The 13,827-nt window shown below is 40.0% G+C and overlaps 1 protein-coding gene across 2 annotated transcripts in view; it reads right to left on the reverse strand.

Moving 5' to 3' along the window:
• The window catches only part of LOC126416582 (uncharacterized), a 213,791-nt gene that overhangs the window by 96,388 nt on the left and 103,576 nt on the right, over positions 1-13,827 (reverse strand). For both annotated transcript variants that reach the window (XM_050084332.1, XM_050084334.1), the window contains exon 5: positions 8,697-8,856. In XM_050084332.1, the coding sequence (XP_049940289.1) occupies positions 8,697-8,856 (160 nt within the window). The remainder of the gene's footprint in view (positions 1-8,696; positions 8,857-13,827) is intronic.

Consider the following 13,827-nt stretch of genomic DNA (forward strand, 5'->3'; position numbering starts at 1 on the left):
GGGGTCAAGCAGAGCTATCTTTTTCCAGCATCATTCCCAGAACTGATCATGTTCCTCTGGTTTGGACCAAAGTAGATGGTTTAAACCAGAGGCTCGGATGATTCTATGATGGTATCAGATGAAAACATCTCAATCTCTGCTGTTGTTGATGTGGTCTTCAGTCCAGAGACTGGTTTGATGCAGCTCTCCATGCTACTCTATCCTGTGGAAGCTCCTTCATCTCCCAGTACCTACTGCAACCTACATCCTAATGAAACTGCTGAGTGTATTTATCTCTTGGTATCCCTCTACGATTTCTACCCTCCACACTGCCTTCCAATACTAAATTGGTGATCCTTTGATGCCTGAGAACATGTCCTGTCAACCAAACCCTTCTTCGAGTCAATTTCTCTCCTCCCCAATTCTATTCAATAGCTCCTCATTAGTAATGTGGCCTACCCATCTAATCTTCAGCATTCTTCTGTAGCACCACATTTCAAAAGCTTCTATTCTCTTCTTGTCTAAACTATTTATCATCCATGTTTCACTTCCATACATGGCTACACTCCACACATATACTTTCAGAAATGGCTTCCTGACATTTAAACCTATACTCAATGTTAACAAATTTCTCTTCTTCAGAAATGTTTTCCAGTCACTGTCAGTCTACATTTTATACCCTCTCTATTTCGAGCATCATCAGTTATTTTGCTCCCCAAATAGAAAAACTCATTTACTACTTTAAGTGTCTTATTTCCTAATCTATTTCCTTCAGCGTCACCTGATTTAATTCGACTAGATTCCATTATCCTCGTTTTGCTTTTGTTGATTTTCATCTTATATCCTCCTTTCAAGACACTGTCCAATCCATTCAACTGCTCTTCCAGGTCCTTTGCTGTCTCTGACATAGTTACAATGTCATTGGAGAACCTCAAAGTTTTTATTTCTTTACCATGGATTTTAATTCCTACTCCGAATTTTTCTTTTGTTTCCTTTACTGCTTGCTCAATATACAGATTGAATAACATCGAGGATAGGCTACAACCCTGTCTCATTCCCTTCCCAACCACTGCTTCCCATTCATGCACCTCGACTCTTATAACTGCCATCTGGTTTCTGTACAAATTGTAAATAGCCTTTCACTCCCTTTACTTTACGCCTGCCACCTTCAGAATTTGAAAGAGAGTATTCCAGTCAACATTGTCAAAAGCTTTCTCTCAGTCTACAAATGCTAGAAACGTAGGTTTGCGTTTCCTTTATCTAACTTCTAAGATAAGTTGTGGTGTCAGTATTGCCTCATGTGTTTCAACATTTCGACAGAATCCAAACTGATCTTCCCTGAGGTCGGCTTCTACCAGTTTTTCCATTCATCTGTAAAGAATTTGTGTTAGTATTTTGCAGCGGTGACTTATTAAACTGATAGTTCTGTCAACACCTGCTTTCTTTGGGATTGGAATTATTATATTCTTCTTGAAGTCTGAGGGTATTTCGCCTGTCTCATACATCTTGCTCACCAGATGGTAGAGTTTTGTCAGGGATGGCTCTCCCAAGGCTATCAGTAGTTCTAATGGAATGTTGTCTACTCCCGGGGCGTTGTTTCGACTTAGATCTTTCAGTGCTCTGTCAAACTCTTCACGCAGTATTATATCTCCCATTTCATCTTCATCTACATCCTCTTCCATTTCCATAATATTGTTCTCAAGTACATTACCCCTGTACAGACCCTCTATATACTCCTTCCGCCTTTCTGCTTTCCCTTCGTTGTTTAGAACTGGGTTTCCATCTGAGCTCTTGATATTCATACAAGTGGTTCTCTTTTCTCCAAAGGTCTCTTTAATTTTCCTGTAGGCAGTATCTATCTTACCCTAGTGATATATGCCTCTACATCCTTACATTTGTCCTCTAGCCATCCCTGCTTAGCCATTTTGCACTTCCTGTCGATCTCATTTTTGAGACGTTTGTATTCCTTTTTGCCAGCTTCATTTACTGCATTTTTGTACTTTCTCCTTTCATCAATTTCTGCTGTTACCCAAGGATTTCTACTAGCCCTCAGTGTTTTACCTACTTGATCCTCTGCTGCCTTTACTATTTCATCTCTCAAAGCTACCCATTCTTCAACTACTTTATTTCTTTCCCCATTCTTGTCAATTGTTCCTTAATGCTATCCCTGAAACTCTCTGCAACCTCTGGTTCTGTCAGATTATCCAGATCTCATCTCCTTAAATTCCCACTTTTTTGCAGTCTCTTCAATTCATAACCAATAAATTGTGGTCAGTGTCCACATCTACCCCTGGAAATGTCTTACAATTTAAAACCTGGTTCCTAAATCTCTGTCTTACCATCATATAATCTATCTGAACCCTTCCAGTATCTCCAGGCCTCTTCCATGTATACATCCTTCTTTTGTGATTCTTGAACCAAGTGTTAGCTATGATTAAGTTATCCTCTGTGAAAAATTCTACCAGGTGGCTTCCTCTTTCATTCCTTACCCCCATTCCATATCCACCTACTACATTTCCTTGTCTTCCTTTTCCTACTATTGAACTCCAGTCACCCATGACTATTAAATTTTTGTCTCACTTCACTATCTGAATAATTTCTTTTATCTCATCATACATTCCATCAATCTCTTCGCCATCTGTGAAGCTAGTTGGAATATACACTTGTACTAATGCGGTAGGCATTAGCTTCGTGTCTATCTTAGCCACAATAATGTGTTCACTATGCTGTTTGTAGTAGCTTACCTGCACTCCTCTTTTTTTATTCATCATTAAATGCACTCCTATTTTTTTATTCATTATTAAACCTGTTCCTGCATTACCCTATTTGATTTTTTATTTATAAAACTGTAGTCACCTGACCAGAAGTCTTGTTCCTCCTGCCACCGAACTTCACTAATTCTGACTATATCTAACTTTAACCTACCCATTTCCATTTTTAAATTTTCTAACCTACATGTCCAATTAAGGGATCTGACATTCCATGCTCCGATCAGTAGAATGCCATTTTCTTTCTCCTGGTAACGATGTCCTCCTGAGTATTCCCTTCCCAGAAATCCAAATGGGGGACTATTTTACCTCCAGAATATTTTACCCAAGAGGACGCCATCATCATTTAACCATACAGTAAAGTTGCATGCCCTCGGAAAAAATTATGGCTGTAGTTTCCCCTTTGCTTTCACAGTACCAGCACAGCAATGCCATTTTGATTAGTGTTACAACACCAGAGCAGTCAATCATCCCGACTGTTACCCCTGCAACTACTGAAAAGGCTGCTGCCCCTCTTCAGTAACCACACGTTTGTCTAGCCTCTCAACAGATACCTCTGCTTTGTGGTTGCACCTACGGTACAGCTATCTGTGTCACTGAGGCACGCATACCTCCCCACCAACCACAAGGTCCATGGTTCATGGGGGGGCAACCTCTGCTATCTACAGGATAATTGTAGGGTTCCCTTGAGAAGGTCAAGCATGCCCTACACACAGAAAGTGGAAGACAGGTATGAGCTAAGCCAAGTTGTGAAGGATGGAAAATACCCGCCATGGTTCAACAGCCTTGTTAGAAAACTACTACAAAAGCAATGATAGCTCACTGCAAATTGAAATGTACTGAAAATCTCAAACACAAACACACACACACACACACACACACACACACACATGAACAGGAAGAAGAAGAAATTACACGAAGCCAACTTTAGCACAAGGAAAGCCATGCATGAAGTGTTCAGCAAATTCAAAAGTAAAATTCTGTCTACCAACTTGACACATAATCCTAACAGGTCTTGGTCTTATGTTAATTCACTAAATGGATCAAAGCAGTTTGTCCAGACACTCTGAATCACAGTGCCATTGAGACAGAGGGCGAGACAGAAAAGTTGAAATATTCATATTAAATGTCTTTCTCTAAAACTGTTTCACAGACAAAGATCACACTGCAGTTCCTCCATTAATTCATTTCATAAAGGGCAAAGTGGATGACATTGAAATAAGTGACAACTGGATAGAAAAGCAACTAAATTGCTCAACAGGGGGATGGCCACTGGACCTTATAGAAGATCAATATGATTCTACATAGAGTATGTTCTCAAGAATGGAAAAAAAGTGCATGTTGTTCCCATTTTCAATAAGGGTCAACAATCACATGCACTTAACTATAGGCCTAAATCTCTAACATCAGCCAGTTACAGCATTTTGGAACACATTTGATGCTCACATATTATGACAGTTCTGAAGGCCAAAAATCTCTATAGGATCCAAAATGGGTTCTGAAAACAATGATCATGTGAAATATGGCTCACTGTGTTCATGCACAAGACCCAGAAAGCACTACACAGATGCCCATGTAGATGTCTTCTGGAAGACATTCAATACAGTTCCGCACAGCCACCTAATGAACAAAATACAACTGTGTGACTGACTTGAAGAGTCTCCAGCAAACATAACACAGAAGGTCACTCTGAACAGACACAAAAGTTAACTTCAGGCTTGTCCCAGGGGAGTGTTACAGGACCATTACTTTTCAAAATGTACATAAATGATTTAGTAGATAACATTGGAAGTGCCATGATGCTTTTTGTGAATGATGTTGTTGTACACAAGGAGGTCACAAGGCTAGAAAATTGTAGCAAAATGTAGAAATACCTGCAGAGGATCAACACTTGGTGCAGGGAGTGGCAACTGACCCCCAAAATAAACAAATATAATGTATTTCAAATACACAGACAGAAGGGCCCTTTGTTGTATGATTACACAATTGCAGAACATCACTGGAAGCAGTTACCTGCATAAAATATCAAGGAGTATGCGTATAAAGCGATTTGAAGTGGAATGACCACATCAAATCAACTGCAAGTAAAGCAGATGGCAGGCTGTGATTCACTGCAGGGATCCTCAGGGAATGTAATCCATCAACAAGTAGTTTACAAAATACTCATTTGATCAGCATTTGAATACTGCTTCTTAGTATGATATCCATACAGATAGCACTAACAGATGAAACAAAGAAGATCCAAAGAAGAGCATTACAGGTTCATTTAGTAAGAGTTTTTGCATGTCATACTAATCAGTCTCAGGCTTTCAATGACTTTCTTCATCATCGCTGTCATGAGATATTTCAGTGAGCTATTAGGCACAGCCTACTGAAATATCTCCTGACAAAGACAATGGAGGTCAAATTTGACATGGCAAGAACTCTGTGAAGAATTTGTCCAGTATAATCCTTCCCTAAAAATATTCTTGTTATGAGGAGCATTCAATAAGTAATGCAATACATTTTTATTCTGAAAGAAGGTTGATTTCATTCAGGATTCTGATACACCATATATCCCTCACTCTTTTGTCTGCAGAATTTTATTTTTCAACATAATCTTCATTAAATGCAATGGCCTTACACCACTTCATTGGGAGGGCCACACGGAACAACTCTACCAGTTGATGTTGCACCCAATGTCTTGCTGCATTAGTAACTCCCATCATCCACGTACTGCTCCCTGCAGAGTGCATCTTTCATTGGACCAATCAAAAGAAAGTCAGAAGGTTCAAGATCTAGGCTGTAGGGTGGATGAGGAAGAACAGTCCAATGAAGTTTTGTGAGCTGCTCTGGGTTGCACAGACTTGTGTAAGGCCTTGCACTATGATGGAACGCCAATCTGCTAAGGGTAGCACAAACACTTCCCAGTTGATTGCTGCATGATAAGGGAGGGCATCAAACAGAATAACCCCTTCAGAGTCCCAGAAGTCTGTCGGCATGACTTTACTAATGGAGGGTGTGGGTTAGAACTTTTCCTTCAGAGGAGAGGAGCTGTGGCACTATTCCTTGGATTGCTGTTTTGTTTCCACTTCAAAGTAATGAATCCATGTTCCATCACCTGTGATGATGTTCAACAAAAAAATGTCACAATCAGCCTTGTAACATACAAGCAATCCCACACAACAAATGGTCCTTTGTTGCTCTTTAAGATCTTCTGCTAGGTGGCGAGGAACCCAGCAGGCACACTCCTTTCAGTACCCCAAATGGTGGATGCCTGTGTCAGCACTACCACCAGAGATATCCAATTGTGCAGCAAGGTGTTTGATTGCGATCTGTCAATCACCTTAATTGAGAGAGTCTGCATGTTCTGCTATTGCAGGAGTCACAGATATGTGCGGAATGGCTGGCACATGGGACATCAGACATGTTTGTGTGACCTTGTTGCAATGATGACACATGCCTCACCCAATGACCCAGAATGCTTTTCAACACCGCCAGGTCTCCATAGAAAAGGCCTATAAATATCTGTGATGCTCCACCAAAAGAAACTCAATGACAGCTCTGCTTGGGACACACCTCGATTACAGACGCCGATTTTGAAGACTATGTATAGTGCCACCACCTATTTGAACTTCATACAACTATAGGGGCTGAAGCAGGAATATTTCATGATTTTCCACAACAAATTCCACATATTTCCTATTGAAACTGGCTGAGAAAAAAAGATGTGTTGCATTACTTATTGGATACCCCTTATATACTATGAATCCAGTTTTCATCTACAACATATCAGGGCAATTACAGTGGAAGTTCAAAGAAAGGGTCACTAACACCTAAGATCAATAAACCTTGAGCCTGGTACACAGAGACTTATTTAATAGAGAGGACTAGTTCTAATTATGACTTAAAGGAATACTACAAACAATATTGCAGACTTCTTCAGCATGTCATCATGGAGGCTGCAACCATGTACTAAACACAATAAGTCAAAACTTCCAAGAAAACATCAAGGGCAAATTAGAGCATTAATGAGCATAAAATGAAGGCACATGATATTTAGTTCCCTGAAGATAGTAGCTGTGAAAGAGATGATGTTAAATTCAAGAGTATTTCATTAAATTCAGTTAATTTTTCCTAGGCCACTGAAGACACTCCATTAGACTCACGTATCCAGAAATTTCATAATTCACTACCATAAGCTCCCTAGACAAAAAATTTGTGGCTCCAGTGCTCACACACATATGAATCATTAAGCCTTTGCAGATGGTGCAGCAATTGAGCATGTACTGCCTCTACATGAGCCTCAGGAAGTAGTGTCAGTGATACCTTTTTGTTTCAAGTTTGCATTGTATGTAAACATGAGTAATTGTAAGAATATGACAGATTGGTAAAAAAGAGCAATCATGTTTGGCCATGCTCACAGCCAAATGCTATACGAAGTAGCTGTGTATGTTGGTATTTTGCAGTGGATTGTTCAACATGTCTACAAGCAGTGGTGTAGCACAATATCAGAATTGCAGTTGAAAAATGATCCTGACTGAGAGGGACCAAAGGCTTGTTTCATGGCTCGTGTATCAAAATTGCTTTCAAATCTGACAGGGATTGCTGCAGGCAGTAAATGAAGGTCCATTCCCCCCCCCACACTCTGTTGGTAAAAAAACAGTGCAACAGTGCGATAGGAACTACATGAAATGAACACTTGAAATTGCTAACCTCGCAAGAGGCCATTGCTCACACAAGCCCATAAAGTTGAGCATCTTCAATTAGCTAGAAATCATTGAAAATCAATATTCAAAGAACTGTGACCAACAGGCATTACATGCATTGACAAAAATGATAGTGCATTGAGAATGGCTAGTTTCTAGCTGAAATCTAGATCTGCCAATAAAAATTCCAAAGGACAACTGATAGCTGTAATCTATTATTTACAAATCAAAATAACGGTCGCTGCGTGCAACAGCCTCTGAATGGAGGGTAACCTGATGAATGAAAGAGTTCAAAATTATTGGAGACAACACCTCATGAGAATGTCAGGTCACAGAATTCCCCAGAAGACCCTGAACTACAAGACAAATTGGATAAGGGATACTGGAAGACCTCAAAAAAGATGAGGATGATTTTATTTGTGAATCTGGAACAGGCAACAGGCTAAACCTTGAAAAGAAGATGCCAGTATACACATTTCAGGCAGTGGGCAGTGGAAAATTGAATAAGGCTTTGTTTTGAAGTATTAAATAAAGAACAGCAGCTGAGTAGTTGAAGAGAAACAGCAGTTGCTCTCTAAAAAAAATAGCTTTACCTCCCAACATACATATATTAAATGACCTAGAAGTAACTCCCACAGTTGTTAGTGCGAGCAGACTAGCATTAGTCATAATCTGATGTTAGTATATATTATATATGTTGACAACATTGGCTTCTTCTGCCTGTTAATGTACAGTTTGTCTTGTTCCACATCCCTGGAGACTCTCTTTCATGATAGGATTCACAGTACACGATGTATGAATAAATGAATCAAAGATAAAATCAAACAGTGGAAAATCCAGGATAGAATAAAGACAATATTACGACAAGGATAGAGTGCTACTGACCATATAGTGGAGATGTTGAGTCACAGGTAGGCAGAACAAAAACACTGCTAAACAAGATAAACTTTTCTTGAAATTTCTTCATAAATCTGTGACATGTGGTGACAATAATGCAAAAAGTAGAATGAAAGCTTCCATCTGACAACAAATTAAATTATTATTTGTGAAAATGTGATAAAGAGATGTAGGTGTGGCATGTATACTAGTTTGATTAAGTTGACTGCCCACTATGCTTCATGTAATTTGTATTTTTTTTTTTTCTTTGATCTGTATTCATGATAAATACTATCCCAAATTTCTTTAAAAGGGCATGCTAAATACACACCAGCAATATATACACACTGAAATATTATTCATAATTTGATTGCTATTTATTTACCTGGCAACTTGTAACATTTGATGTGGCTGGCATTGATTGGCAGCGAACAGATTTTCTAATATTTTTTCTCTTGTTGTTAGCTACCAAATTAGACAGATCTTCTCTACTATTCCGTACATTTTGACTGTCTAATACAGGACCTGCACTGTGGCAGCCAGCCCTGTTACAAAATGACAGCCAAATTGTGTTTTCTTGTTAAAAAATACAGATATAAAAAACATACACTTTCAAATTTCAGATTTTATTATATTATCCTCTCAAATGAAATTTGGTGGAGGCAGCAAATTCATAATGTACACAGTTAACTGTCACAAAATAAACTCCTATTCCAGTTTTTGACTCATATTAAATGTGGAGAGAGAAACAGTAATGTAACTTACATTACACCTCATCCATTTACAAGCAAATTAAATTTCTAGTCATTTCCAATTAAAGGGGAATTTAGTTGGATAGTAATATGTTGCAGGGATCACATCAAACTTAGACATTAAGATGTTTATATAACAGCTATGTTTACATCATTAAAATTTATACACTCCTGGAAATTGAAATAAGAACACCGTGAATTCATTGTCCCAGGAAGGGGAAACTTTATTGACACATTCCTGGGGTCCGATACATCACATGATCACACTGACAGAACCACAGGCACATAGACACAGGCAACAGAGCATGCACAATGTCGGCACTAGTACAGTGTATATCCACCTTTCGCAGCAATGCAGGCTGCTATTCTCCCATGGAGACGATCGTAGAGATGCTGGATGTAGTCCTGTGGAACGGCTTGCCATGCCATTTCCACCTGGTGCCTCAGTTGGACCAGCGTTCGTGCTGGACGTGCGGACCGCGTGAGACGACGCTTCATCCAGTCCCAAACATGCTCAATGGGGGACAGATCCGGAGATCTTGCTGGCCAGGGTAGTTGACTTACACCTTCTAGAGCACGTTGGGTGGCACGGGATACATGCGGACGTGCATTGTCCTGTTGGAACAGCAAGTTCCCTTGCCAGTCTAGGAATGGTAGAACGATGGGTTCGATGACGGTTTGGATGTACCGTGCACTATTCACTGTCCCCTCGACGATCACCAGTGGTGTACGGCCAGTGTAGGAGATCGCTCCCCACACCATGATGCCGGGTGTTGGCCCTGTGTGCCTCGGTCGTATGCAGTCCTGATTGTGGCGCTCACCTGCACGGCGCCAAACACGCATACGACCATCATTGGCACCAAGGCAGAAGCGACTCTCATCGCTGAAGACGACACGTCTCCATTCGTCCCTCCATTCACGCCTGTCGCGACACCACTGGAGGCGGGCTGCACGATGTTGGGGCGTGAGCGGAAGACGGCCTAACGGTGTGCAGGACCGTAGCCCAGCTTCATGGAGACGGTTGCGAATGGTCCTCGCCGATACCCCAGGAGCAACAGTGTCCCTAATTTGCTGGGAAGTGGCGGTGCGGTCCCCTACGGCACTGCGTAGGATCCTACGGTCTTGGCGTGCATCCGTGCGTCGCTGCGGTCCGGTCCCAGGTCGACGGGCACGTGCACCTTCCGCCGACCACTGGCGACAACATCGATGTACTGTGGAGATCTCACACCCCACATGTTGAGCAATTCAGCGGTACGTCCACCCGGCCTCCCGCATGCCCACTATACGCCCTCGCTCAAAGTCCGTCAACTGCACATACAGTTCACGTCCACGCTGTCGCGGCATGCTACCAGTGTTACAGACTGCGATGGAGCTCTGTATGCCACGGCAAACTGGCTGACACTGACGGCGGCGGTGCACAAATGCTGCGCAGCTAGCACCATTCGACGGCCAACACCGCGGTTCCTGGTGTGTCCGCTGTGCCGTGCGTGTGATCATTGCTTGTACAGCCCTCTCGCAGTGTCCGGAGCAAGTATGGTGGGTCTGACACACCGGTGTCAATGTGTTCTTTTTTCCATTTCCAGGAGTGTATTTTGTTGCATACCCACAAAGTACAAATCTGTATTTGCTTATTTTATTCCATTATTTAAAAGCTTGCCTATTGTATACAAATAGTGATCAACAACAAAATCAACTTCATTTTCTACCCAACGTTTTGTTTCCTAGAGTAACAAAGAGTTGTATGGCAGAGTGCTGATACATAATTATTTCATTTCAAATTATTTTTTTCTTCTAACACCATATTCTTCAAGTCATATTAATAATACGTAAATTTAATAACAAATTTCTCTAAATGCTAACTCTATTACGAAGTAATACTAATCACTTAAACAGATGTTACATGTAATACGTGTTTTTAAGAGAAATGAATCATTTTACCTCACTGTGGTATGTCATTGATGAAAATATGTAAGACTTTTTATGTTACTGATTTTTATATCCCAAAATTGGCACTCCGTCTTCAGGCCACGAGTGGCCTACCGGGACCATCCGACCACTGTGTCATCCTCAGAGGAGGATGCGGAGAGGAAGGGTGTGGGGTCAGCACACTGCTCTCCCGGTCGTTATGATTTTTATATCCCAAAATTGGCAATTGATCTTATTATAAAAATAGCCTGGCAAACACAGTATCATTCAAAATATGATATTTTCTGTATACGTTCTCATCAGTAAGTATCATGGAGTTTCAAATCAGAGCACACTCCTACACAGTCACACAAGTTTTGCCGAACAACACCTGTGAAGCTTGGTAGGTAGGAGATGAGGTACTGGTGCAAGTAAAGCTGCGAGCAGGGTCAGGAATCATTCTTGGATAGCTCAGTTGGTAGATCACTTGCCCGCAAAAGGTAAAAGTCCCATTTCAAGTTTGGTCTAGCATACATTTTTAATATGCTAGGAATTTTCACATCAGTGCACACTCTGCTGTGGAGTGAAAATTTAATTCTGGAAATATGTATCACATTTACTAATTAATGTAGCTATAATACACTTACTGACAATGCTAATATTATTTTAGTAAAAAAGTGATCTGTGTTGTTTCAAAGTTTGGAGAATGTTCAAAAAATTAAAGAAGTTCAATCCAATTACATAAAAATTAAAAGTTCTTGCCACACTAGAACTTGACCTTGATAACTACCTTTCATGGACAATTCTTCACCAATTGCCACTCTTCATGACTGGCTCAGGAATATTTGGGTCCACTAAATTTGTTGTACTTGTCAAGAAGCAAGACTATCAACTAGTTCCAGACAACAGGGAAAAAGAGAGAGACAAGTGTCAAATTCAAAACATGTTTAGGCTCCCAGAACACATATCATCACATCCTCAAAACAATTTAAATCCCCCAAAGTGGAGGAATGTCTAATATAATAAAGTGGTATACAGATCTAAATGTCTAGGGTTCTATCCCCAGTGAGTTCTAGAATTTTTACCCACATCTTTTCATTTCCTTCACTTCTGGCAATACTTCAGGTAATCATAAAGTCTCAAATTCACACAAAATATTCATCAAAATTTCCATGACATATTTTTCTATGGAGATAATGATGATACTAAAGCACTGTTTACAAATTCCACTGTTTCTCATAGTAGATAAGACCACTGATGACCTTATATTTTCTGTCACCAGGTTATATGGTGTTCCACAAACATTACAAATACAAATTTTTAATGTTTGTGGGACACCATATAACCTGGTGACAAAATATAAGGTCACCCATGGTCTTATCCACTGGTTAAGGTATTCTTTAACAAAATATTCACATCATTGTCCCTTCTTGTGCTTCCATAAGTCTTTGTATATTTGTCTGGTATTTCTATAAATTCATAGTTGCCTCTCATATTCTTTGGCACCAATTACTTTCTGGTGGAATTTTCTGTGGTTGGTCAACAGAAGGTTATGGTCACTGGCTGTAAGACTTTCTCCCACTGTCCATGGCATATCCTTCCTATGGGCATTTCACAACAGTCTAGGATTAAGTCAACATCTGAGGCAGCAGCTTTGTTGTGAAGTGTGGGAGGGTTTAGAGGTATGTTGACAATTTGTAAATCTAGTTCCTGTATTACAGCTCTAAATGGTTGTTATTTGTTTCTTTGCTGAACCTAAGCAGTTATTTTTCTTTTGTTGTTATTTGATTTGTGCTTTTACCTACAGCAGTTTCAGCATTTAGTTTCTCTGATTAACTTTGTCCCTTGTGACAAAACTGCAAATATGTATTTGTGAAATGTCCAGCCTGGTCCGTTACTTCTATAGTTACAGCATGATTGGCACAGAGCCAACTAATTTTCATTATTTCAGTGTATGTCATAAAAATTATAATTGCTGCCATAGGGTCTGGCCCTCCTTTATCACCTGTGCAGTTGCTGATCTGAATGGCATTTTCTCTTTTCTTGTCTTGAGCCCCTGGATACACACAATCTGTGACTTTCCTACAGTCCAGTGATACAAATGCAAATCTCATGTCTATTTTCTGAGCTATTTTTAATTCATTCATCCATGCCTATTGCATACATCACACTGGGGCATTGATAATCTGCAATAAAAAATAGTTTGGCCTGGAATTTGAACACTATAACTGTAAACAAGACTGAGCTCCAATAATTTACAACATCCAATGGAAATTTCTCTTCAAAGATCCCAAATGTCACATATTTCTGTTGGTAAAGTTCTTGCTTTTAGCTGAATTCTGTCAGTGAATTCTGGAGATGGGAAGGTTATTCTTTTGCTGTATAGATGAGCAATTCTCAAGACATGCCCGAAAGTTACCATTACAGTATTATCCTCTTCTAGTCTTGACAGTCTGATTGTGTTTTTGCATTCACTATATATTTGCGCTGGGTTGATGTTTTTTCTTAGTTATGAACAATATGCCTGCCACTAGTCATGTTCGTATCTGCCATATTTGCTCCTCTATGTTCTGTTGTTATCTCCATACTGCCTCTTACACATATTTCTATCATACTTGTAATTTCATGAACATGCACTGGCAAGATTACATTCTTACTGATTGTAAGTTACAAGAAAATAGCTGTTTGTGTTTTATTTAGCAGTAATGTGTTCCCCTCTTCCAACAACAGCTGTGAGGAGGTATTTTCCCTAATGTTTTCTTGGTTTTGAAAAGTTTCCAAAGCCCAAATCCCTTCCTGGCCATTTTGGTTTGGACATCTCTCACGATCTCTGCAAATTTTTGACTTTTACCCAGAACA

This window comes from Schistocerca serialis, chromosome 8 (genome assembly GCF_023864345.2).
Source record: "Schistocerca serialis cubense isolate TAMUIC-IGC-003099 chromosome 8, iqSchSeri2.2, whole genome shotgun sequence".
In the NCBI taxonomy this organism is placed as follows: domain Eukaryota; kingdom Metazoa; phylum Arthropoda; class Insecta; order Orthoptera; family Acrididae; genus Schistocerca; species Schistocerca serialis.